Source organism: Erinaceus europaeus, chromosome 18, assembly GCF_950295315.1.
Source record: "Erinaceus europaeus chromosome 18, mEriEur2.1, whole genome shotgun sequence".
NCBI classification, from domain to species: Eukaryota; Metazoa; Chordata; class Mammalia; order Eulipotyphla; family Erinaceidae; genus Erinaceus; species Erinaceus europaeus.
The window spans coordinates 34,891,018-34,915,366 of NC_080179.1; the positions used below are offsets into that span (position 1 = coordinate 34,891,018).

The 24,349-nt window shown below is 41.1% G+C and overlaps 1 protein-coding gene across 8 annotated transcripts in view; it reads left to right on the forward strand.

The window, feature by feature from the left end:
- Positions 1-24,349, forward strand: part of CCDC148 (coiled-coil domain containing 148) — a 325,900-nt gene that overhangs the window by 152,075 nt on the left and 149,476 nt on the right. For all 8 annotated transcript variants that reach the window (XM_060177892.1, XM_060177899.1, XM_007524305.3 and 5 more), the window contains 2 exons: positions 10,212-10,350; positions 11,722-11,928. In XM_060177892.1, the coding sequence (XP_060033875.1) occupies positions 10,212-10,350; positions 11,722-11,928 (346 nt within the window). The remainder of the gene's footprint in view (positions 1-10,211; positions 10,351-11,721; positions 11,929-24,349) is intronic.

The following is a 24,349-nucleotide window of genomic DNA, read 5'->3' on the forward strand; positions in this document are numbered from 1 at the left end:
AGTTATGATGGAATACTACTCAGCTATGAAAAATGATGGCTTCATCTTCTTCACCCCATCTTGGATGGAGCTTGAAGAAACCATGTAAGAAAGGTCAGCCAGAAAGAGAAGGATGAATATGGGATTATCCCACTCATAGACAAAAGTGGATTAATAAGAACAGAAGGGGAAACATAAAGCAAAACTTTGACTGGAGTTGGTGTACTGCACCAGAGTAGACTGTGGGGGTGGAGGTGCTTGATGTTGGTGGAGGACCTATGTGGGGGGTGAGAGTGTTTTGAAAAAAACTGAGAAATTTTACATATGTACCAACAACTATATTTACTGTGCACTGTAGGTCCTTAACCTCCCCCAGTAAAAAATAAAAATAAAATAAATCACTGTGACTAATAAGGTGCAAGGTATGACTTAGAAGCCTTATCAAAGTTACTTGAATTCCAAAAATATATATTCTAAGTGAAGAGTTGAGCTTTCTTTGTAAATTATTCTGAAACACACACACACACACACACACACACACACCTCAGTAAAAACAGTATGTTTATCATGGGAGTTTTCCTTCCCAAATAAGTTTCTATCTTCCCCTAGGTCCTCCTATAAGAAATTCTGGAGCCATCACTTTAGAATCTAGGCATAGTCTCCATTTCCTCTCACCCTCACAGAAGAGTGTGATTCTGGCTGCTTATACAAGGTCTCCCTGACTTTAAACTATGGACAATTTTGTTGTGGAAGTTTTCCAGCCACTCTCCTGAAAGTCCACTTTACCATGGCCATTAACTTTCACCTGAGTGCAAGGTCCCAGAAACCTGCAGGTGAGGCTTGCAAGTGGAGCAGAACCTCCTGGAACATAGTACACACACACGCCTCCCCCCCAACACTCACACAACCATGCACACACACAAGCACACACACACACACACAAACAGAAGCCACAGGGAAGATTCTTCTGGTCATAAATGTGTCCGCAGACAGCTTCCCCTCCCATAGGCTGGGGGGAAATCAAAGGAATTCAAATCTGGATAGTTGCCTAGAGGGGGATGGTGGTAGATTAAGAATCAATGTCAGGCCCCAGGGTGATTAGACTGGGTGTTTGAATGTGTCAGGTTGCGTCTCGGGGAAGAGAGGAGACCAGGAACTCATGGCTGAGTGGGAACACAATGCTTTATTCACACGGACACTCCAGAGTAGGGTATGAGCACAGTGGTTTAGGCCACGTGGAGCTAACAAAATGACCACCTCCCACTATGCCCACCAGCCCTTCTCCAGGTCTTCTCCGGGTCAGGACACCGAAAAGAAAAGGGGCGAAATTGGAATAGCAGCTGGTTCCATAGGGTAAAAACTGGAAGTGGCAAGTTGGAAATGGAAATGGCCAGGAAAGGGGGTGGAGAGAGGCAAAAGGCATGCTGGGAGGTGAAAGTGTCCCTAGCAACTGTTGCGATGGTTTTAACTGAATTAGCAATACCCTGAGGGGATAACGTAGTGGGGATATTTCAGGCAAAACAATGATTATGTAAGCAGAGCAGGGGGGCTGGCTTTAAGGCCCAACATGAATGAATTTGATTTGAAATGACAACATTGAAAAATGAAGTTAAGTTGTATTTTCCGGACAGTCACAGCTAGTGAAGCCAAGAGATACTGTGCCAGAGCTATCTATCTTTCACCCACAGGAGCCCAAAGGTGGCTCACTGTGGTCTTGCTTTTTGGTAGAGGAGTCACACACATTCTCTGACACTTGGACTTGAAGAGACAAGGATGTTTCCCTAAGGTCACTTGCCGGTCTTGGGGCAGATCCCAGGTGCTGGTGACTGCATCAGCCACCTTCAGAAGACACTGTCATTTCGCTGGGAAGCTTTCTTCATTCTGAGAAAATGTAAAGCAACTATCAGCCAGTTGGTAAATGCAAGGTTTAGTTGCATCCGCTTGCTTCTCTTGTTCTAGCAGTTACTGTCATATAACATGTTTGCTGCCCTTGCTACTAAAACTCCTGCCCTTCAATGGGGGTAGAATTCCACACAGTTTCCCCCAGCAGAGTTCCATATTCCTTCCCCTCCACTGGAAGCTTCCTTATTCTTTATCCCTCTGGGAATATGAACTAAAGTTCTTTATAGGGTGCAGAAGGTGGGAGGTCTGGCTTCTGTAATTGCTTCTCTGCTGGACATGGGTGTTGGCAGGTGTATACATAACCCCAGCTTGTCTCTATCTTTTTCTAGTGGGTCAGGGCTCTGGGAGGTGAGGTTCCAGGATACATCAGTGAGTTCGTCTGCCAGGGAGGTCAGGTTGGTGTCATGGTAGCATCTGCAACTTGGTGGCTGAAAATCATTAAAATATAAAGCAGAACAAATTTTTTAGTAAGCAGGAACCTAAAGGTAAGAATGTAGCAGGTGAGATTTGGGGGTCATCATGTTGGAAGAAGCTAGGAAGTCTGTTTTAGGTATATTGCAAGGGGCCCAATTGCCTGAGCCCCATAGCTAACATGCTAGTGGGCTGAAAGTATTGTCTAGGAAAATGGTGTCAGAGTTTAGAATAGGACTAGAAAGCTGGGTCAGGGCAGATAGTAGCTCTCAAATACGGATAAATTACGTAAATACCGTTAACTGTAAACTCCATTAATCTGACGTAGGGCCCATGTCTATTCATATTCAGCACAGGAACCTGTGTAACCTTTGCATTCCTGTCAGTCTGAGCTCACATTCCAAGGTCGCAGCTAGGAACATTCTAGGCACTCTTTGCAGGACCCATCTTCCTTAAGTGGCAGAGTATATTGGCCTAGTCTCCCTCTGGAGAGTGGGGCAGTTAACTACTGTTGTTCTGTGTTGAAGTGAAGGTCCCGTTGAGGCCCACAAGAGGGTTTACGATGTTGTTCCTGGTGGAGATGACCAGCGATGGTGGAGATAGAGGTCTGTTAGAGGTCTAGGCCCAACGTATGTGTGTGTGAATCCCAGGATTCCCTGACTAGGGCCAAAGCATTTGAAATTTGAAATTTGAGAAGGACAAAAAAATAAACTATGGAGACCTGATAAAGATCATCTGTGTAAAAGCTTTGACAATTATGAAAGTTTAGGATGAAGTTGAAGTTCTTTTAAATTATAGCCATTTTTAAAACTCAGAAATTGACAAGTGTTCAAAATATATTTTTTTCATTATCTATGTAATTTAATTCTGGGTGTTTACTTAAGTTGTCATAGTCACCAACAACATGGTCAAATTAAACAAGAACCTGGCAAGATTAGATTTAACCTTAGTCTCAGTAGTTACATGTAAACATGCAGGTTTGATCAAAAAGAGATCTTCAGATTTGAATTTAGAGATGCAACTATGCTTAACTTTATTGTATTTTAGAGGCTAAGTAAGAAATATGTACTTTGTTATTGTGAAGAGGCTATTATATTTGAATATTTTTCTTAGATTTTGATTATCCAGTTTCTCATATATAACGGTTGGAATTTCTCCCTCATAAACAGCATTCTAATGGAGATATATATGCAACACCAGTCTTGTGAATATTTGCCTCAAGAGTTAAGCCTGTAACTCTAGACACTGCTCTAAATACTCTGAAATAATAATGTATTTATATGTCATTATCTTTAAGCATCTTTTTCATTTCCCTACATATACTAGAAAAGTGACTTACAATTTGTGTAATTGTGGTAATTGGAAAAATCTGTTAAGATGTGAAGCTTCTAAAATCAGCAAGAAGCTAAGATGGATGGGATCATCGATGGCATGTTTGATTTGAAATCTCTGGTTTTGTTGTTGTATTAGCATTTCATATGTTTATTTAGCTTAATGTCTTCTAGAAAATGGGACCTAATTAATACATCCATGCAATGTGTACAGCAGTGACCGAGATCCATCAACTCTCCCACTGTTTCATTTATTCATAGCAATGTACACTGCTTAATGTGTGCTTATATTTGAAAACATTTCTGCAATTATCTGCTGTCTGCACTGGTTCTGGGACAACAGTCACAGTCTTGCACCACCAGTCAGTGTGAGTGCTCATCAAAGCAATTAGTTTAAAGTTCTTTTCCATTTACCAAAGGTCTTAAACTATTTTTTAACCATAAGAATAGTATATTAATAAACATATTCTCATTGTATTTACAATAAATACATCTGTTAATACTGTGATAGAAAAAAATAATTAGTACACATCATGTAGTAGAAACAGACTGAGATCAATCATACCTCTCACAATTCAAGACATACAGGTATTTCTCCCACAACTAAAGTACTTTTCAACATGACAGTCTTGAGTGAAGATACAACTGACAAGAGTATTTTACAGTAGATCAGGCATGTTGTAGAATCAAGGGTATTGCTATTAGGCATGAAAAAAAAAGTTACCTAGCTTTTCTACGGTGTTTAAATAAATTAGTTACCATGTGAGAAAACAGTAAACTGGGGCACTGCATTATTTAAAAACAGCTCAAAGGAAAAAGTCATCAGTAGAAATAAAATAAGGCATTCTTATAACTGTATCATGCATAAAGGGATAATTTAACATAAATTTTAATGACAAATAAATGAGGTAAATTTTACAATCATTGGAACAAACTAACCACATAAGAAGTATTGCAACACCATTGCTTATGTTTTAAATTATAAAGTAATATAATCTAATATCTAAAAACTGCATACTGGGAGTCAGGTAGTAGTGCAGCAGGTTAAGTGCAGGTGGTGCAAAGCGCAAGGACTGGCACAAGGATCCCGGTTCGAGCCCCTGGTTCCCCACCTGCAGGGGAGTCGCTACATGAGCGGTGAAGCAGGTCTGCAGGTGTCTGTCTTTCTCTCCCCCTCTGTCTCCCTTCCTCTCTCAATTTCTCTCTGCCCTATCCAACAACAATGACATCAAAATAGCAATAATAAATACAGCAATAAAACAACAAGGGCAACAAAAGGGAATAACTAAATATTTTTTTAAAAAGTAAAAAAAAAAGCTTTAAAAAATAAAAAGTGCATACTTTGAATGTTTGCTTTAGTAAACTGCTTTAAAATATTATCTGAATATAAATTATAAGTACCAGTATGACACAATTATGTATAATCACCAATACATATATACACAGTGAAAATACTTGAAAGCTGGGGGGGGTGTAAGATAAAAGACTGGTCAGAATTAAAATTTCAGTCTAATCCATGATAATATAGAATAGAAAATTTCACAAAAAATATATATAACTTGATATCCTTTCCAAATTCAATAGTCCACTAAGATACAATCTCTAAACAAATTCCCTGCCTCAAAGGTAAAACAAGAAAATGTAAATTTATTGTTTTAATTTTCAAGTTTATGCTCTGAAAAAAGCTAACATTAGCTAGAACTGAAATACTATTTTTTTAAACCTAGACTCAATATATATATATATTAGTTACTAGTAAGGGATAAAAAGAGAAAAAATACTATCAAGGAAAAGCACGTATAACCAGGCTTCAAACTATATATTAATATGATCGATTTAATCAAGAATTTCATACTACACTACTACTATCTATTCTTGGAATATTAATTTAAAAGATGTCTTATAACTAACTACTAAACACTTTTCATAGTAAAACAATTTTCATTTTTTATTCTCTTCTGTCCCTTGTTAGTTAAATGCACTCTACTCTATTATTACTCTGATAAGACACATTCTGCTACAAAGTCCTTGGTTCAGTTTCTGAAGAGGTGATTTTAACACTTAAACCTGCCAATCCTGAGATGATGACATTGAGTAGTGATGATGACAACAGGAGAACTAAGATCCAGAAGACTTTTTACTCAAATTTCTGCTTTAGTTTTTTTTTGGAAGATGGCTGGCAGAATAGAAAGAACAGCCAAAGTCATTAGGACAAATACTGAATTCCAGGAAACAGCTTCTCCTTCTGTTGTAAGTTGGTATAGTATTGTTCCTGCCTTAATTGCTACAAAAGAAGGAGGTGCAACACCTAGAAAAGTGCCAATAAAAAAAAACTTTCAATGGCACATTTATCACAGGAGATGTATCATTAATAAACCAATTAGGCAGAAATGGTGTCATCCTCAAAAATATAATGTAGTTAATGAGATGTTCTCTATGGTGCTCAACCTGTTGTGACCATTTAACTGCTTTTGTTCAGGCCCCAGCCCCATCTGCAAAGGGGGAAGTTCTCAGGTGGTGAAGCAATGTAGCAGGTGTCTTTCGCTCTCCCTCTCTATTCTCTCCCTCGCCACACACACACTTTCTTTCTTCTCTCAAATACAAAGAAGAAAAGGGGAAGAAAAACATATGGCCACTGGGAGGAGTGGATTCATTGTGTAGTCACCGAACCCCAGGAATAACCCTGGTAATAACAGAAGAAAAGTCTGACCCATCTGAGGCAAGTGAGCCAGTTTTCTTTGCTCACAGGTCAACCAGTTCTTCAAGTAGCTGCTACTGAGCTGCCCAAGGGAATTGTCAGAGAAGAAGGGACATCTATGTGCCGCTGGCATCTTGGTGATGGAATTCTAGCTGAGAAAGGTGATCTGGGTGCTGTAACAAAAGTAGTTTTGTATAGATGAACAGCAGTCTAAGAGAACATCACAGAGGCTCTACCTCTCTCCTCTCACTAGGATGTGCACCTTTGTGTACACACATTTGTAATCATATACAGGTGAGCACTTAAGCTTGATTTGGATCCCCTTGACTGTAAAAACAGTTTCAAAGCATCAGTGGGGGTATGTACTTTAGGTCAGTTCTTTCTGTTGCTGGATGGAAAGTTTACATGACTAACTGTTATTAAAATTGAGCTTACATTATCATGAGGGAGATGTGTTCCTTGAGAGAGGATCTGAGATCTTGTTTATGAAAACTTGAGGGTGTTTTAAACACCAGAAATACCCAGGCCAAGCCTTTCTCTATGCTAAGCAATTCTGCTTGATGCTGTCTTCACTGAAGCCCTAGATAAGCTACACACCCATAACCCATCTAGACAGAGCCCAAAGCACTGGCCATGTTCAGTGAATGGATCAAGTCTTCCTCAAGATGAAATGATGTCATGTTCTGCAGTGGAAGTGTCTGCTTCTTCCTGGCTGAGCTTCTTCAACTATTGCTTAAATTCCTACTGGAGATCTGTTAGAGAGGGTCATCTTCTGTGGAAAAGAATCTTTTTTTTTCTTACTTCTTAAAGAATGCTTTATGAAAATTAGGCAACTTTGTATGGATACAGTGGAATTTCCTTTAGCACTACTAATATAAAATATTTTCTATTCTGTTAAGTATTTTCCAAGGGCATAGAAAACAAGGCATTTGAACTGTACAATTAAATTTCAAGTAGAAGTCCATGAATACACTAAGAAATAAGTAATAGCGGGGGCCGGGTGGTGGCGCACCTGGTTGAGCGTACATGTTACAGTGCACAAGGACCCAGGTTCAATCCGCCGGCCCCCACCTGCAGAGGGAAAGCTTTGCGAGTGCTGAAGCAGGGCTGCAGGTGTCTCACTGTTTCTCTCCCTCTCTATCACCCCCTTCCCTCTCAATTTCTGGCTGTCTCTATCCAATAAATAAATAAAGATAATTAAAAAAAAAAGAAATAAGTAATAGCAAGTCTCCATTTTGGATCAAAGAGATATTTGTTGCTAATAATACTCTCTTTGATTGCATCTGTATTTGATTATTCCAATTTATTAAACAGGTCTAATAATATGCAAATAATCTCAGAATAACAAAGAAACATTAATTCAGTTTGGAGTTCAAGCTGATATTGCAAATTTCCCAGTCTACATAGAGATTTACTAATACTTTACATAGAACATGAAGCAGAACATAATCCAGAAAGCAAGTAGTGATGGTGAAAGGTAATTTTTATATTTGATTTTTAGAATTCAACCTTAAATCAATATCTTTCTAGATTTATTTTCCTTTTGTATAGTTGTTCATTTAACTGTATATATATTATTGGACAGATACAGAGATAAATTTAGAGAGGAGGGGGAGATAGAGAGAGAGAGAGAAACCTGCAGCCCTGCTTCAGCACTTGTGAAGCTTTCCCCCTGCAGGTAGGGACCAGGGGCCTGAACCTCGGTCCTTGTGCATTGTAATATGTGTGTGCTCAACCAGGTGCACCACCACCCAGCCCCTTATTACCCTCCAGTCTATACATGGAAACCTTGTTGAATAAGGAAAATACACCCCCATTTCTTTCTTTCTTTATTTATTTAAGAAAGGATTAATTAACAAAACCATAGGGTAGGAGGGGTACAACTCCACACAATTCCCACCACCCAATCTCCATATCCCACCCCCTCCCCTGATAGTTTTCCCATTCTCTAACACCCCCCCTTTCTTCCCACCAGGGTTATCACTGAGGCTCTGTGCCTACAGAGTTAATTACTGCTCCCTCAAGTCATTTTTTTTTCCTTTTTATTTGCTAGGACAGAGAGAAATGGAGAGGAGGGAGAGGGTAATAGAGAGGGTTAGAGACACATACAGTATTACTTCACTCACTTGTGAAGCTTTCCTTCTGCAAATGGGGAATGAGGATTTAAACCCTGGTTCTTGTGCATAATTAAGTATACTTCTGCCCACCTCCAAAATGTACTTTTAATCTGTATGCTTGGTGATTTATTTTCCAGTGCTTTTTTTTTTTTACTTTATGCCTTAGCAAAGATTTTAAATATCAGTATAGGCAATCTCAAATAATGTTGCTAGACATTATTTTTATTAAGGAATAACTGCTTTAGAAATGGTGTGTTGAGTTTGCTTCAACAACAGTGTAAAAGTCTTTCTTTTTCCTCATCCTTTCACCAGCACCCCCCCCCCCTTTTTAAAAAGAGCACTGCACAGCTCTTGTTCATGATCGTGCTGGGGATTGAACTGGGGCCTTTGGTGCCCCGAGATGAAAGTCTTTTTGCATAACGATTATACTATCTCCCCAGCCCTTATATATCTTTGAATTTTTAGGTTTTATTGTTAAACTTCTTCATAGTGTGCCTGGAACTCATGGTCAGGCCAGTTGAAGGCATGAAAGGACCCACTGAACTCTTAAGCACAAGTACTCAGTCTCTGGTACTACTGTGCTGGAGTAGTGCTGTTTATCTTTTCTCTTTCCATAAATGAATAAATCTTTTTAAAAATGTAACGGAAAAGACTTCCTGTAGCATATACTTAATCAGCTAATGTGGCTTTAAAGCTTCACGTATTTGTGTAAGTATACATCCCATATAATTTTTACATCATGCTGTTTTACTTAATAATTATGGAATCATACATTTTATTTTATTTTTTATTAGTAATTTAATAATAATGAACAAGATTGTAAGATCACAGGGGTACAAGTCCACACAGTTCCCACTACCAGAGTTCCATGTCCCATCCTCTCCATTGGAAGCTTCCCTATTCTCTATCTCTCTAGGATTATGGACCCAAATTAATTTTTTTTTACAATTTTTTAAAATACTTATTCATTTTATTTATTTTCCCTTTTGTTGCCCTTGTTGTTTTGTTGTTGTAGTTATTATTGTTGTTCTTATTGATGTCCTTGTTGTTGGATAGGACATAGAGAAATGGAGAAAGGAGGGGAAGACAGAGAGGGGGAGAGGAAGACAGACACCTACAGACCTGCTTCACCGCTTGTGAAGTGACCCACTCCCCCACCCTGGCAGGTAGGGAGCCCGGGGCCTGAATCGAGATCCTTACGCCAGTCCTTGCGCTCTGGGCCATGTGCGCTTTACCTGCCGTGATACCGCCCGACTTCCAGACGCAAATTCTTTATGGGGTGCAGAAGGTGAGAATTCTGGCTTCTGGAAGTGCTTCTCCACTGGACATGGGTGTTGGCAGGTGGATCCATCCCTCCAGCCTGTCTCTCTCTTTCCCTAGTGAGGCAGGGCTCTGGGGAGGAGAGGTTCCAAGGCACACTGGTGAGGTCATCTGCCCAGAGAAGTCAAGTTGGCATCATGGTAGCATCTGAAAAGGCAGTAAGATGTAAGGCAGGACAAACTATTTAATAAACAGGAACCTAAAGGCAAGTATACAATTTATACCATCCAGCCTTATCAAGTGAGTTAAATATAGTTTAATTAAACATCTACTTTGGATTTTTTTTGTAATTTTATATAATTCCATAATAAACAACTTCCTTAAGATAGATCACAAAAAATAAATATAAGGCTTTATTTAATTATTATCATTTGCTGGTACCTTGAATAGTGTGTGGTCTCTCCAGCTCTTTGCTTTCTTAAGACTGTGTTGTGATATTTCCTTTGCTTCTAGAAATTTCCAATTAAATGAAGAAGATCACTGGATTTACCAAGTTGTTTTGGATCAGTATCCTGGAGATCTGTCTGGTAGAAGGACTCTGTACTTGGACATGCTACAGAGACATCTTCCCCACAAATCTAGACGTGAGTTGGTGAGTGCTGGCCCTTTATACTTGAAGGTTAAAAGGTCTAAGCTGTTGGTAGTTTTTCAACAAAATATAATGGATGCAGGAGAGAGTGTAATGAATATGCAAAGAGACTTTCCTGCCTGAGGCTCCAAAGTCTCCAATTCAGTTTCCCCACACCATAGTCAGGCGCAGAGCTGAGCAGTGCTCTAGGAGGAGGGAAGAAAAAGATTATGTATGTATATATATATATATTGCATAATGGTGCCCTAAAAACCTTTGTTTCACTCTCTAGAGATCAATAAGGTTGTGTCTTGCAAGCCAGGGGTTTACTTTCCAAGTCTGTGTTGCCTGTGATACCATGAGGAGGAACACCTCTCTGGCAACATCTCTCTTCTGTGCTGACTTGTCTTGTCCCTGTGGCTCCTGATTTGCTTTAGTTGAGTGGTTGCAGTGTGTTCATGATCTGCTCACATGATTCCAGAAGGCTTGCCATCTCTGTCTTGCCCACACCTCCAGAAGGCTTGCCATCTCTCTCTTGCACACACCTCCACAAGGCTTTCCATCTCTCTCTTTTGCTCACACCTCTAGAAGCCTTGCCATCTCATCTTCTGTGGGGGTACCCGGTCCTCCATCCACAGGCTTGAACCCCATCCTAGTCACAGGGAAACTGGCCCGGGGGGCTGGCACTTACCTACCCCACCCAAACCAGAACTCCATGTGGTCTCCCCTAAAGAGGCCTGAAACACTGAACTCAGGAGTCAAATTCTCTCTGTACCTATCCTAAATAAATAAATAAAACATTAAAAAAATGAGAAGATACATGTATCCATACTTACTTCCATATATCTCAATACAAAAAAGAAGAAGATCAATAGTGATTGATTACTATGAAAACTTGGGAACAAGTAACTTAGAAGTAATAGCAGCAGCTAGGACCAAGTACTAGCTAGCCCCAGAGTCCTGGCCCTGTGATCACTGCTGACAACACTAGTGACTGAGTGTTGACAAGTCCATAGTCTCCTCATACAGGATGGGATAAGAGAAGACTGAGGGGCAGCAAACACTAAAGACTAACTAAAAGACTGACTGAAGAAGCTGTGGGATATATACTCCATAGAATACTACTCTGCAATAAAAAAAGATAATATTGTGTCCTTTAGGACAAAATAGATGGAACTGGAGATGATGATGCTTAGCAAAAGGAAGAGGAGACATGGTGAGAGAGAGAGAGAGAGAGAGAGAGAGAGAGAACTACAGCACAGTTTGACTGCTCTTGAAGCTTTCCCTCTGCTGATGGCGAACAGGTACTTGAACCCAGGTTCTTGTGCACTGTAATATGTACACTCAGCCAGGTGCACCACCTTGGTCTTGCTCACTTTCACGTTTTCTTTTTAGATTGAACATGAGAAGTATTATGACAAATACCGCTTTGCTCGTGAACAGCGAAGAATCCTACTATCAACTTGGAATAGGAATAGAAGAGATTTTATTCAGAAAGCTGTGCTGACACTTGCTGAGGCTTGTGCAGCTTATGAGTTGGAGAACATCTTGGCTAAGGACAGGAAAATGCAACAGGAACTATGCACTGACCTGAAAGCCAAGGTAGGACAGTTTTCAGAAGATATGTTCACCTGGGTATCCATTTAAAGGTCCATTTTCCCTTCCATTTAAATCCATCTTAAGTCAGTCTCACTAAAAATCCTGCCCAGAAAAGAAGAGTTAGTTTGAGCAACATGAAATTGCAGTTCTGCCCAGCCGATAGTAAATAGTCGACAGTCCATACAGTTGAATCTAATACTTTGGTGACAGGGCGTTGGTGCCAAGGTTTTGGTTGAGAGCTGTCTGGCACCAGCCACAGCCAGTGCACATGGAGTCAGGTGCCAGGTGGAAGTGGGAAGCATGGCTGTAGAGGGAATTTCTGCTGGGAGTTCAGACTCTGGAACCACAGCAACATTGAAGATGCATAAAAAGCTCATGAATAATGATTTTAAGAAAAGGTTATGCAAAAAGCTGTGGAGGCAAGAGAGTTTGTCAAGACATGAAGACAAAATTAGCTGGGCTGTGTGTGGGCCCCCAATAAAGTCATGTGGGGAGCAGCTAGCATGTCCCTTCTCCAGACCAGTCTGAGGCCTCTAGGGTGACTTGGAGGCATTAGTGGAGAACCTCAGTCCTCGGAGGAGGGAAGGCTAGTCTTTGACTGAGCAGCTGCCTCACTGGCAGAACACAAATAGGAGCAATAAGTGTCGCTCAGACTTGGATGGGAGTCCTTGTGGATATGTTGATGCGGGCTCTCTAGAGTTCTGGCCAGGGCATTACCAGCATGTGGTGTCAGCAGGCAGAGTACTGGACTTGCCCATCCAAAGCCCCAAATTTGATCCCTAGCATCATATGTGCCGGAGTGATGCTCTAAATCTCTTTCTTTCATAAAACAGGATTTTTAAAACCAAATTTTACCCAGGTATACTGTATCTATAATAAAATACAGAAATCTTGATTTATTGGCAAAGTACATGATAGAGAGTGGTAGAACAACTTACCCTCTTGATTAAAAATGAACCTTGTAGACATTATGTTTTAGTAATTAATAGCATCTAAAAACCAAGTATATCTGCTGTAAAACAGAGGGACTTGGGGCTGGGCAGTGGCATGCCTGTTTGGTCACCCCTATTACCCGAACTGCCCCTGCGGCTACAGACAGACTATGACCCACATAGTCAACGACTACCACCTCTCCAGATTCAAAGGAGGTCTCGAAACTTTACATCAGGCTCAACCTGACGCTGTTGACTGGCTATGGAAGAAGGGCAAACGCTAGAAGAAGAACCATGTGCAAGGACCTCAGTTTGAGACCCCAGTTCCCACCTGCAGGGGGGAAGCTTCATGAGCAGTGAAGCAGGGTTACAGGTGTCTCTCTCCCCATCTCCTCTCCCCTCTCAATTTCTCTCTGTCCTATCCAATAAAATAGAAATAAAAAAGTTGATTTTAAAAAAGAGGGTGGTCTGGGAGGTGGTGTAGTGGATAAAGCATTGGATTTTCGAGCATGAGGTCCTGAGTTCAATCCCTGGCAGCACATGTACCAGAGTGATATCTGGTTCTTTCTCTCTCTCCTCCCATCTTTCTCATTAATAAATAAAATCTTTAAAAAAGAGGGGAAATGTCTAGGCTGTAATTTTAAACAAAAAGATACTTGTTATGACATTGTATAAGATTGGAGCCTAAAAAGAATAAAAGCTCTTTCAAGCCATGAGCTACAGAGTTAGTGATTATCTCTTCTCAATCAACAGAATAAAAAGCAGCAGAGGAGCATGTTCTAGTATGTTGTATGTTCCTAGTCTGCTTCTATGGATCTTACATACATTATTGTTAGCTCTGGAGCTGAGCTCCAAGTGCTGTTCTGAGATAAACAGACCTTCAGCAATGTTCCTAGAAGTTAAGTGTGCTGCTGGCTAAGTTCTGTGTATATGTATCTCCCATGGAAAAAAAGTCAGACCTAGATAAAGAACAGTTCTTACATCTCCAGCATGCTTCTCAGTAGTTCCAACACTCCACACAGCCATGTTCTGAATCAATCACTATAAATTAGTTTTGCTTATTCTGAATTCTTTAATTTCATCTGAATTAAATCACACAGCGTACACTCTTTTCATACTTCTTTTGTTCATCGTATCCTTGTCACTGTTGGTGCATGCTGAAATCATTTGCTCTTATTATGTTCTGGACCAAGATTTATTCTGTATTTTCTTAGAGAGAGATAGGATCCAGGAGGGAGGGATAGAGAGAGTGAGACAGAAAGAAAGGAGAGATGCCAAAGCCCGATGCCACCCCTCCCAGAGTTCCCTTGGTGAGGGCTGAGGTGCTCTCGTGAAGTACTGGGTTCACAGTCAGGCCCTCCACACGTGCTGGATCATGTGATCTGCCTACTGAGCTGAGTCCTGGTCCCCCTCTTAGTGTTGACAAATGGGTAACAGAAAATTACCACAATCAATACACAGAACCATTCCATCATCTCTTAAAAATCCTCCATGCCCCTCAGGTGCTTCTAGTCCTTGACAATTTCTGACCTTTGTCCCTATAGTTTTTCCCAGTCTACCTATACAGACCTGGCAAAATAGCTCTCCTGGATAGTGTGCTTGCTTTGCTATCTTTGAGCCCAGCCCCCATGGCAGTAGAGAAAGCTTTGGTGCTGTGGCATCTCTCCTTCTCTCCCTCAGTTTCTCTCTGAAAAGTCAGCTATAAGTTTCTTATCTTTCCCTAGAGGGGCGGGGCTCTAGGGAGGTGAAGTTTCAGGACACATTGGTGAGGTCATCTGTCTAGGAAAATGTCATGGTAGCACCTGCAAGTTTGTGGCTGAAATGCAGTAAGATATAAAGCAGGGCAAAATGATTAGTGAACGTGAACCCAAAGACTATAGAGTAGATTAAACTAGGGAAGAAGCCAGCCCTGTTTCACCACTTGTAAAACCTGTGGATGGGGACCAGGGGATTGAACCTGGGTCCTTGTCCATTGTAACATGTGCATTCAAACAGATGTGCGACCACCCAGCACCCAGTTGTACTCTTTGACTTACAATGACCATCATATCTTCTGTAACTCAAGAATGAGTCATGGGTTCTGATTAGTTTTTATATGGTAGCAACAACAACAACAAGAAAACAACCTGAATGTGGGGGAAGAAATTCTGTGTTTTGACAGTTTCACACGTATTATGTTGTTCTGTGTGTTGGGCAAATGCTACACTTCAGATATTCTGATAAGAAGCTAAGGGACATGCTCAGATATTATTCTCACTCAGAAATTAATGTGCTGAGATAGCTGTGAATACCCAGCCTTCTGCATTCAGCTGGTTCCCAGAGGCAGTGTGATGTACAGTCTTCTCAGAGAGGCAAGGAAACAAGAGGCGGACAGATATTTCTGAGCTTTTGGAGACAAAGGCTTCAAAGAGTAAATGTGGGCAGAGAATGGGAGACTGGATCATTAATTGTAGCCATGTGATTTCTGTTTTATACAGAGATAATGCTATCAGTGGTGTTTGTGCTCTTGATTGAGGATTGAGGCTCAGTGAAATAGATCTAGGAACACATATGTCAGAAGAAAGAGGTGAATCTATCCATTTCAAAGTAATCTAAAATATCAGTGTATGCTCATAATTTTTTATTTAACCTGTAGTGAAACTTGACAATTCATTTCTACCTTTATTTTGCAAGTCTGGAAGTCAAAACCCTAAAAAAATTAAGTGACTTGCCTCATGTTCACACCAGCTCATTTGACTTGAATTTCAGTATTAACTGGGCCCTCTCCAGCTTTGCATATAAATCTGTTACAAAATAATAGAAGATATTTATTATACTCTGAGCCTTAATGTGCTATAAATTAGACTAACAGAATTTGAAAAATGTTACTTTAGTGTATCATAAATCTGACTTTTCTAAAACCAATACGTTGGCTATAATAAACATTAATTAAACATTTAACCATAAGTTAGTTCTCAGCCTTGGAATCTAAAGGGGCTTTGGGAGGGTGACTTGGATGATCTAAGTCTTTTAAGAAAACTGTAAAAGGGGGGAGCTGGGCGCAGCGGGTTAAGCGAACAAGGCGCAAAACACAAGGACCAGCATAAGGATACCGGTTTGAGCCTCTGGCTCCCCACCTGCAGGGGAGTTGTTTCACAGGCGGTGTAGCAGGTCTGCAGGTGTCTATCTTTCTCTCTGCCTCTCTGTCTTCCCCTCCACTCTCCATTTCTCTTTGTCCTATCCAACAAAGACGACATCAATAATGACAACAATAACTACAACAATAAAACAAGGGCAACAAAAGGGAAAATAAATAAAATATAAAAATCTTTATGAATATATATATAAGAAAACTGTAAAAGGAGCTCTGACATAAGATAAGAGCTCCCTGTATGTCTCTTTTTGTTTCATTTTTCTTTTCTATCGGTGATAGTTGCTGTATCAAGTAGAGACATTGGACCTCTTATGAGAAGGCTGAGAAAATAATAGGAACTTTGTTCCCTAAAAGCTTCTCCATGACCTCAGTCCCCCCCTAGGGTTCAGTAGAGACCACTCCATCATCAGCATTCACACCTGCTTAGGGTATGGTGAGTCAACTTCCTTCCTACACCTGTCTCTCAGCTGGCATTTTTTTCATCCATGCTGGATGTTCAAGTTCTGCTACGGAACAACCATCTTAACCTGGGCTTTCAATGTTATGTAAAATTAGTCTTGCCTTCCAGTTTATTGATCACCTCACTTTCCATAGGAGAGCTTCACAGGGCTCCCAGTCCTCTCAAGACCTTCACTTCACTTCCCTCTTCCCCAGCACCCAGTATTCCCAGTGGGCAGCCTAGTTGATGCTTCTTTGAGAAATGAAGTGATGGGGGTATGGAATTGACTTTATTTCCTGCCATGTTCTTCTCTGATCAACTTTTGGATAATGTCTTTCCCATGTTCATTTTTCAGTTCTCCCCCTAATGTTTGAGACTCTTACCCATCCAGCCACATTATAAACTTGGTTCTGTCAATTATTTCCATTTTTTCTTTTTCTCTCTTATTCTGTAGAATATTTTTTTCCCTTTATTGGGGGATTAATGTTTTACGCTCGACAGTTTAGTCTATTTGCAAGGCTGGCTTTTCTTATTCAAATTAAACCTTCATTGAGATGTCAGTGTTTTTTTTTCCCCCTGAGCTACATGTCTGGTTTTTAAAAATGAAACTTGATGGGGTCAGGTGGTGGTACACATGATTAAGCGCACATAGTACTAAGTACAAGGACCTCTGCAAGCACCCCAGTTCACACTCCCACTCCTCACCTGCATGGAGGATGCTACTACAAGCAGTTAGGCAGGGCTGCAGGTGTTTACCTTTCTCTTTCCCTCTCTATCTCTCCTTTCTCTCTGTCTTGTACAATAAAATGGGAAAAAATGGGCACCTGGAGCAGTGGATTTGTAGTGTTGGCACTAAGCCATAGCAATAACACTGGAGGCATCAAGAAAGAAAGAATGAGAGAAAGAAAGGAAGAATGAAAGAAAGAAAGAAAGAAAGAAAAGAGAAAGAAAGGAAGGAAGGAAGGGAGAAAGAAAGAAAGGAAACTTTATCACTATAAAAATGAGGTGTATTTTATACATGAGCAAGTTTCCTTTCTTTTTTTGTCTCCCTGTCTACTTCACCTTGTTTTTACATTCCTTGTCCATCGCTACCTGATTAAATCATGTCTTATCAGGAAGCTACAGTATTCAGGGAAAACAGGTAATAATGGAGTATAATATCAGAACATGAGGCTGGATATTGGGGAGACTATACCAGGACCCTGAGCCCAGTTTGCATCTCCGGGTTGAGGGATAAAGCTTCAGAGACTCTTGCTGGCTGTTAAATCAAGGAGTCTGGAGAGGGACACACATCCTCCCGTGGGCTGTGTTAAGCATGTGTCTAACCAGAACTTTAGTAGTACTTATTACCAAAAGGACTTGACTACATCAGAGCATGGACTGAGAAGCATCAACAGCATCTTGCATGGGTCACCGATTAGGACAGTTGATGCCAGACCACCATAGTTCTGTCATGGAGTCCTCTGGCTGTGGGTAATTCTGGGGCTCTCTGCCTCCCTGGCCACTGGTGGCAGAGACCGGGGTGGGCCCTGGGGGGCCTAGAGGGGAACTGGTGATGAGGGTGATGTGAGTGGAGAGGAAGGAAGCACACAACCAGCTCCAGGAGAAGCCTCATGGACAACTTGTTTATTGGGGGACACAAGCAGATAGACCCAAGGTTTAGAGAGAAGTTTGAGGTCATCATTAAGTCATACACACAATGCAGAGTTAAATCTTAACCTGCCAGGTATTTGATATTAGCTGGGAAGTTACCATACTGGATCTGGTCATGAGCTCATAATACCTAGGTAGACCTTTTTTCTAATGGTGGATTACAAGCACCTCTGAGCAGGTGTGTGTGGGGGGCAGTTAAACAAAGCTAGGATATTTGCAATGGGTTACAGGTTGGCCATACACAGTAATTTATGGCTTAGTTAAAAGGGAATGGGGGAGTATGTATAAGAAAAGCCTGCTCAAACTCTCATGGAAATAATGACTTGGACTTCCCAGACAGTGGGCCCTTTTCCCACATCTGGCTACCTGGCAGGTCTTTATTGTGTCCACATCAGGAACTCCTTGGTCTGAGGGGCAGCAGAGCTTGTCACAGTTGCAGCTTTAGGCCAAACTGCTCCTTAGCTAAAGACATCCACCAGACACCCATCAGAGAACTGGAGTTTAGTGGCCAGAGGGAAGAACATGAGAGAGAGCCACTGGCATAGCATTCTTTTTTCTCTATACACAGCTTCTCAGTAATGAGGATAATAGTTGAGAAGAGAAATCACCAAAGTATCAATCAATAACAGACATTACAACCCAGGGCCCTTAAAGAACTTGTGTGCAGGTTAAAAAAACCCAAACAAGACAGGACTCAGAACCAGTAATGACTTCCCCAGATTCAAGCTGGAATTGAGACTGCCAGTGTATAGGGTTCTGTGTGTGTTTACCTTAAAGGGAGAAGCAAACATTTCCAACGTTACCACTTATTCACTGAGCACACAGTCTGAGTGAGTAGATGTCCTGAGAACACCTTTGTTACATGGTAATTGTCTATCAATGTCTTTAGCTGCCTCTTGCTGTTATTTATGTTTTTGGCATCACCTCAGGACTTTTTCTTGGTAATGTCAGATACGGTACATTTTTTCTTGATCATTTACAATTTGCACATTATATGCTGCTTTGATCAAAGAAGATAAAAGCAATATAATGGGGGCAAAGTTCAGACACTTAGTTCAATGCAGGAACTGGCAAGGGTTCAATAGTTCCTGCCAAGTTAGGGTACTTGCTCATGAATGTGGTCCACTAAGCTGAGCACTGTCAGCATAATTGATCTTTCTGTGAATCTTGCCTTAAGAGATTTGGTTAGGAAGATTCTCAGAGAAGATTTTTTAAAATTATTTATTTATTTATTCCCTTTTGTTGCCCTTGTTGTTTTATTGTTGTAGTTATTATTGTTGCTGTTATTGATGTCATTGTTGTTGGATAGGACAGAGAGAAATGGAGAAAAGAGGGGAAGACAGAGAGGGGGAGAGAAAGAGAGACACCTGCAGACCTGCTTCACTGTGTGTGAAGCGCGACTCCCCTGCAGGTGGGGAGCTGGGGGCTCGAACCGGGATCCTTCCACTAGTCATTGTACTTTTCGCCACATGCTCTTAACCCGCTGCGCTACCGCCCGACTCCCTCAGAGAAGTTTTTTTTGGTGGTTAATCATATGACATTGGCAGGATCAAGAGAGCCATTAGGAACCAAAGACATTGATATTAGAGGATTTTTTTTTAATGACAGAAGGAGATGGCATTTTCTCTACACAGCTATATTATGCTATCCGTGACTCATGATAGCTAGCTAACTAAGACTCCTCAGGATCTGGGAATCTGGTGAGTCTAAGTATTAGTTTTGAGTAAAACACTTGAAGTAGCCACAGTCATAGTGCCTTAGTTTTACTGTAGCAAGTGTGTCTGCCTTGGCTGTACTCTCTCACATCCTCCGAAACAAGAGCCTTGTATTTCAGCAACAGGTCATGACTGCACTTTACAAGATGTTTTCTAAATGAAGATGCATTGTTTGGCATGTAGATGCTTGTGTCTTACAGAGCCTTCCTTCATGCATGAAAACCTCAGGAAACTATAATAACCAAGACTAGGCAATTTAAGAGAGGAAGACATAAGTTGGAGCCTGAAAACAGTGTTTGTAAAGATTTTTTGTTTTTTGAAAATAAATACATAGTTTTTACAATTGTCTTGCAGAAGAGAATGGAGAACCCAGACAGATATCCAGAATCTGTTGTCAGTTGACCGTCAAAAAAGGTACACCATCAATTAAATAGAGAAAGAGTATCATATAGATCATATAGGAACTATCCAGATGCAGAAACAAGTGAACTCTCACACATAACTGGCTCCCAAAACATAAGTTAGTTCAAAGTGGATCATTGACCTACATGGAAAGCTGAAAACTATAAAACACAAGGAAAGAGCATAACACAGAGTCCTTACAACTTTGAGTTACTGAGGGCATCTTAAGCATGGCCCCAAAAGGACTGTCCCTACAAGAGGAAAACTGATAACTTAGACTTGCTCAGAATTATGAAGTACACTATGGATACAATAGAAACGTATCACCCAAGGGGCTGGGTGGTAATACACAAGATACAATGTACAAGGACCTGGGCTTGATCCCCTGGTCCCCGCCTACAGGGAGAAATCTTTGCAACTGGTGAAGCAGGGCTGCAGGTGTCTCCCTTTCTCTCTATCTCCCCCTTCCCTCTCAATTTCTGGCTGTCACTATCCAATAAATAAAGGTAATAAAAAATAAGAAATATATCATCCATTCATTAGGGAATATATTTGCAAATCATATATGTGATAAGAATCATACCAAAATTTATAAAGAATTATCAACACTTAATAAACAAAAAATAACCAAGTATTTGAAGTCACTTCACTAAACATATATGACAAATAAAACATGGAATAGTGTTGTTCACTGTCATTAGCAAAATGCAATTAAAACCATGATGGCGTGTCAGTATATATACTCTACAGTAAAGTCTAAAATGAAAGAAGTCTGACTATGCTATATATTAACACAAAACCCATTTTCACACTAAAACCTGTAAGTGAAAATGTCTGGCAGCTTTACTTGCAATTGTCAAAACTAGAAGGATTCTCAGCCAGGGGAGGGGTAACAGACTGCAGAGCATTCACACATAGATTCTACTGAGTGATAAGGCCAGTGAACTGTGGACGTGTCTGAAAGCACAGACAAGTCTCATTATGATGTCAAGTGAAAAATGCCGGACACAGAGAATCTGACCTAAGTACCCTCTTGTAAAGATAAAACTGCAGAACTTGGGGGGTCCCCTACCAACATGTGTGGGAGCAGAGGAGGCCTTGTAACTACCCCTCAGTTCTTTGCTGAGCTCACATTCTGGCCATGCAGCCTCCATACACTGGTGCATTCATAACCTGCCATGACTGCTGCAAGCTGATCCCTGTCGTTGGCTGCAAGTGGTTCATGTCCAGTCCACACTGAGAGTCATTTCTGTGAATGATTCATTAGACAGCTAGCGAGCTCATAAGGCCATGAGTTAGCAGCAGAGGTCTGGAGGATGTCTGCCCAAACTCCACCTCTGACCTTCTCACAATGGCCTGTGATGCGACTGAGGACCATTAAGTTAACAACAGACACAGCACTTGGCAGGCTGCAGGGCTTATAGGAAGGACTGAGTCCATGGCAGTGTGGAGGGAGAACTGGAGAGTATAAAGAGATTTGCTTAAGCGTGACTTGGCCCTCAACTTCTATCAGACCCTAACTGTCACCACTCTTTGTACCTACACTCTACTCTGTCATGATGAGACATTTGCGGATAAGTAAGATTTTACTTTGAAATGAGTAGATTATAGCCTTGACGTTGCTGCTGTTTGGCTACATATTGGGAGTGGGGGGAGGCAGGAGGTAGTGCACCTGGTTAAATGTACAGCTCATCATGCACAAGGCCTCAGGTTCAAAGCCCCCCCGCCCACCTACAGGAGGGGAAGCTTCACCGATGATGAAGCAGGGCTGCTGCAGGTATCTCTTTGTTTCTCCATTTCTATCTCCCCATTCTCTCCCAAGCAGTCTTTGTTTCTGTCCAAAAATATAAAAACAAAGAATAAATAAAGAAGTAGATATTAAGAACAGAAATGGCTAGATATCAGTAACTTTTTGTATGTCACAATCAAATATGTAGATCAACGTTAAATGTGTTGGCTCCTGTTAAAGTACTTTTCATGGTTCTCTAGTACCCCATCCTCTTGGAACTGGCTTTTATCTGCAGTGAAGCAGGTGGATGTGCTCTCCTCCTGCACATCCTTCTTCTGCTCAATTCTTACATCGGCTTTATTATTCCTCATGCATGGGGGCTTGTGTGTATCTCTGTTGCTGCACTCTAACCATGAAGGAAGGATCCACTTTTAGATCCATCTCTACACTGTTTATGCCTGGCTAATCCTTGAGCTGATCCAGGATAGACCCTTAATAAGCTTTAGTACTAACTGCATGTAGCCCTGAGTAAGTTGCCTTTCTCTGGAATTGACTTTAATCTTTTAAAAGTGAGGACTCTCTCCTAATTAATTAATTTTGAATTTTATTTTAACCAGAGCACTGCTCAGCTGGTGCTCTTCTAGTGGTGCTGGGGAATGAACCTGAGACAACAGAGCCTGAGGTATAGAGATCTTACTTCTTAACCACTATGCTATCTCCCCAGTCCTACAAGGATTTTTTCTTGTTTATTTATTTATTTAAGAAAGGATAAATTAACAAAACCATAGGGTAGGAGGGGTACAACTCCACACAATTCCCACCACACAATCTCCATATCCCATCCCCTCCCCTGATAGCTTTCCCACTCTCTATCCCTCTGGGAGCATGGACCCAGGGTCATTGTGGGTTGTAGAAGGTGGAAGGTCTGGCTTCTGTAATTGCTTCCCCGCTGAACACGGGTGTTGACTGGTTGATCCATACTCCCAGTCTGCCTCTCTCTTTGCCTAGTAGGGTGGGTCTCTGGGGAAGCTGAGCTCCAGGACACATTGGTGGAGTCTTCAGTCCAGGGAAGCCTGGCTGGCATCCTGATGACATCTGGAACCTGGTGACTGAAAAGAGAGTTAACATACAAAGCCAAATAAATTGTTGAGCAATCATGGACCCAAAGCTTGGAATAGTGGAGAGGAAGTGTTAGGGGGATACTCACTGCAAACTCTAGTGTACTTCTGCTTTCAGGTATATATTTTGCAGTAGTTTATGGATACGTGTGAACATATGCTCTCTCTCACAGAAACTGGTGTATATCTAGGTTTTGGGACTTTGTTAGAAAGTGAACCACCTGAGATGGAATTAGAGTATACTATGAAAGGAAAGTTCTCACCCGAGTAATGAAGCTGAAGGGTTGTCATTCCACACGTGAAGTCTCTGGACACAGTCTGAAGTGAAGCATGTTGAGGTGGCAATTGTTGTGTTGATTATGTTGTGATCAGCAGATGCAATATTATTTGATATGGATTGGGAGAGGCATACGGGAAAGTGGGCCCTATCCAAGGGTTCCAGGACTGGGGGAAGTAGAGGCTCTATAGTGGAGATGTGAGGTTGCTGCTGTCTTAGGGTTCAAAAAGACAATGGATAGTTAGCGTTATCATCACATTATTTGGTAATTGGGTTAACTTTGAAAAGTCCTTTTGTTAGGGTTTGCTGTACAGTACCCAGTATCTTAAATAGCTGTGCCACTGGTTGCTTCTGATCTACTTGGTCTAGGCTTTTGAGAGAGTCCGCATATCAAATACACAGCCTATATATTAAAAAGACTTAGTCTGTGTTTTAAAAAACTTCGAGACATACAATTAATTTCCCCCTCTCATATTAATTAACTAGTGATTTATATGACTGCATTTTACTAGGTGTATACATAAACACCATTCCCACCACCAAAAGACTGTGACTCATCCCTCCCACCCATTCCCACCCCCCACTGGCCCAGGAAGCTGCATGTCTACCCCTCACCACAGGGTTTTTACTTTGGTGCCCTACTTACAATTTGGTCAAATCCTGCTTTTAGTTTCCCTTTCAGATCTTCTTCCTCAACTTCTGTTGATGAATGGGATCATCCCATACTCATCTTTATCTTTCTGACTTAGCTCACTTAACGTAATTCCTTCTAGCTCTGTCCAATGATTCTTTTTTTAAGAAAAATTTTTAAATTATATTTATTGAATAGAGACAGCCATAAATTAAGAAGGAAGGGGTGATATAGAGGGAGAGAGACAGAGAGACACCTGTAGCCCTGCTTCACCACTCGCAAAGCTTCCCCCCTGCAGGTGGGGACTGGGGGCTTGAACCCAGGTCCTTGAACATTGTAATGTGTGCACTCAACCAGCTGTGTCACCACCCAACCCCAAGGATTCTTGTATACAC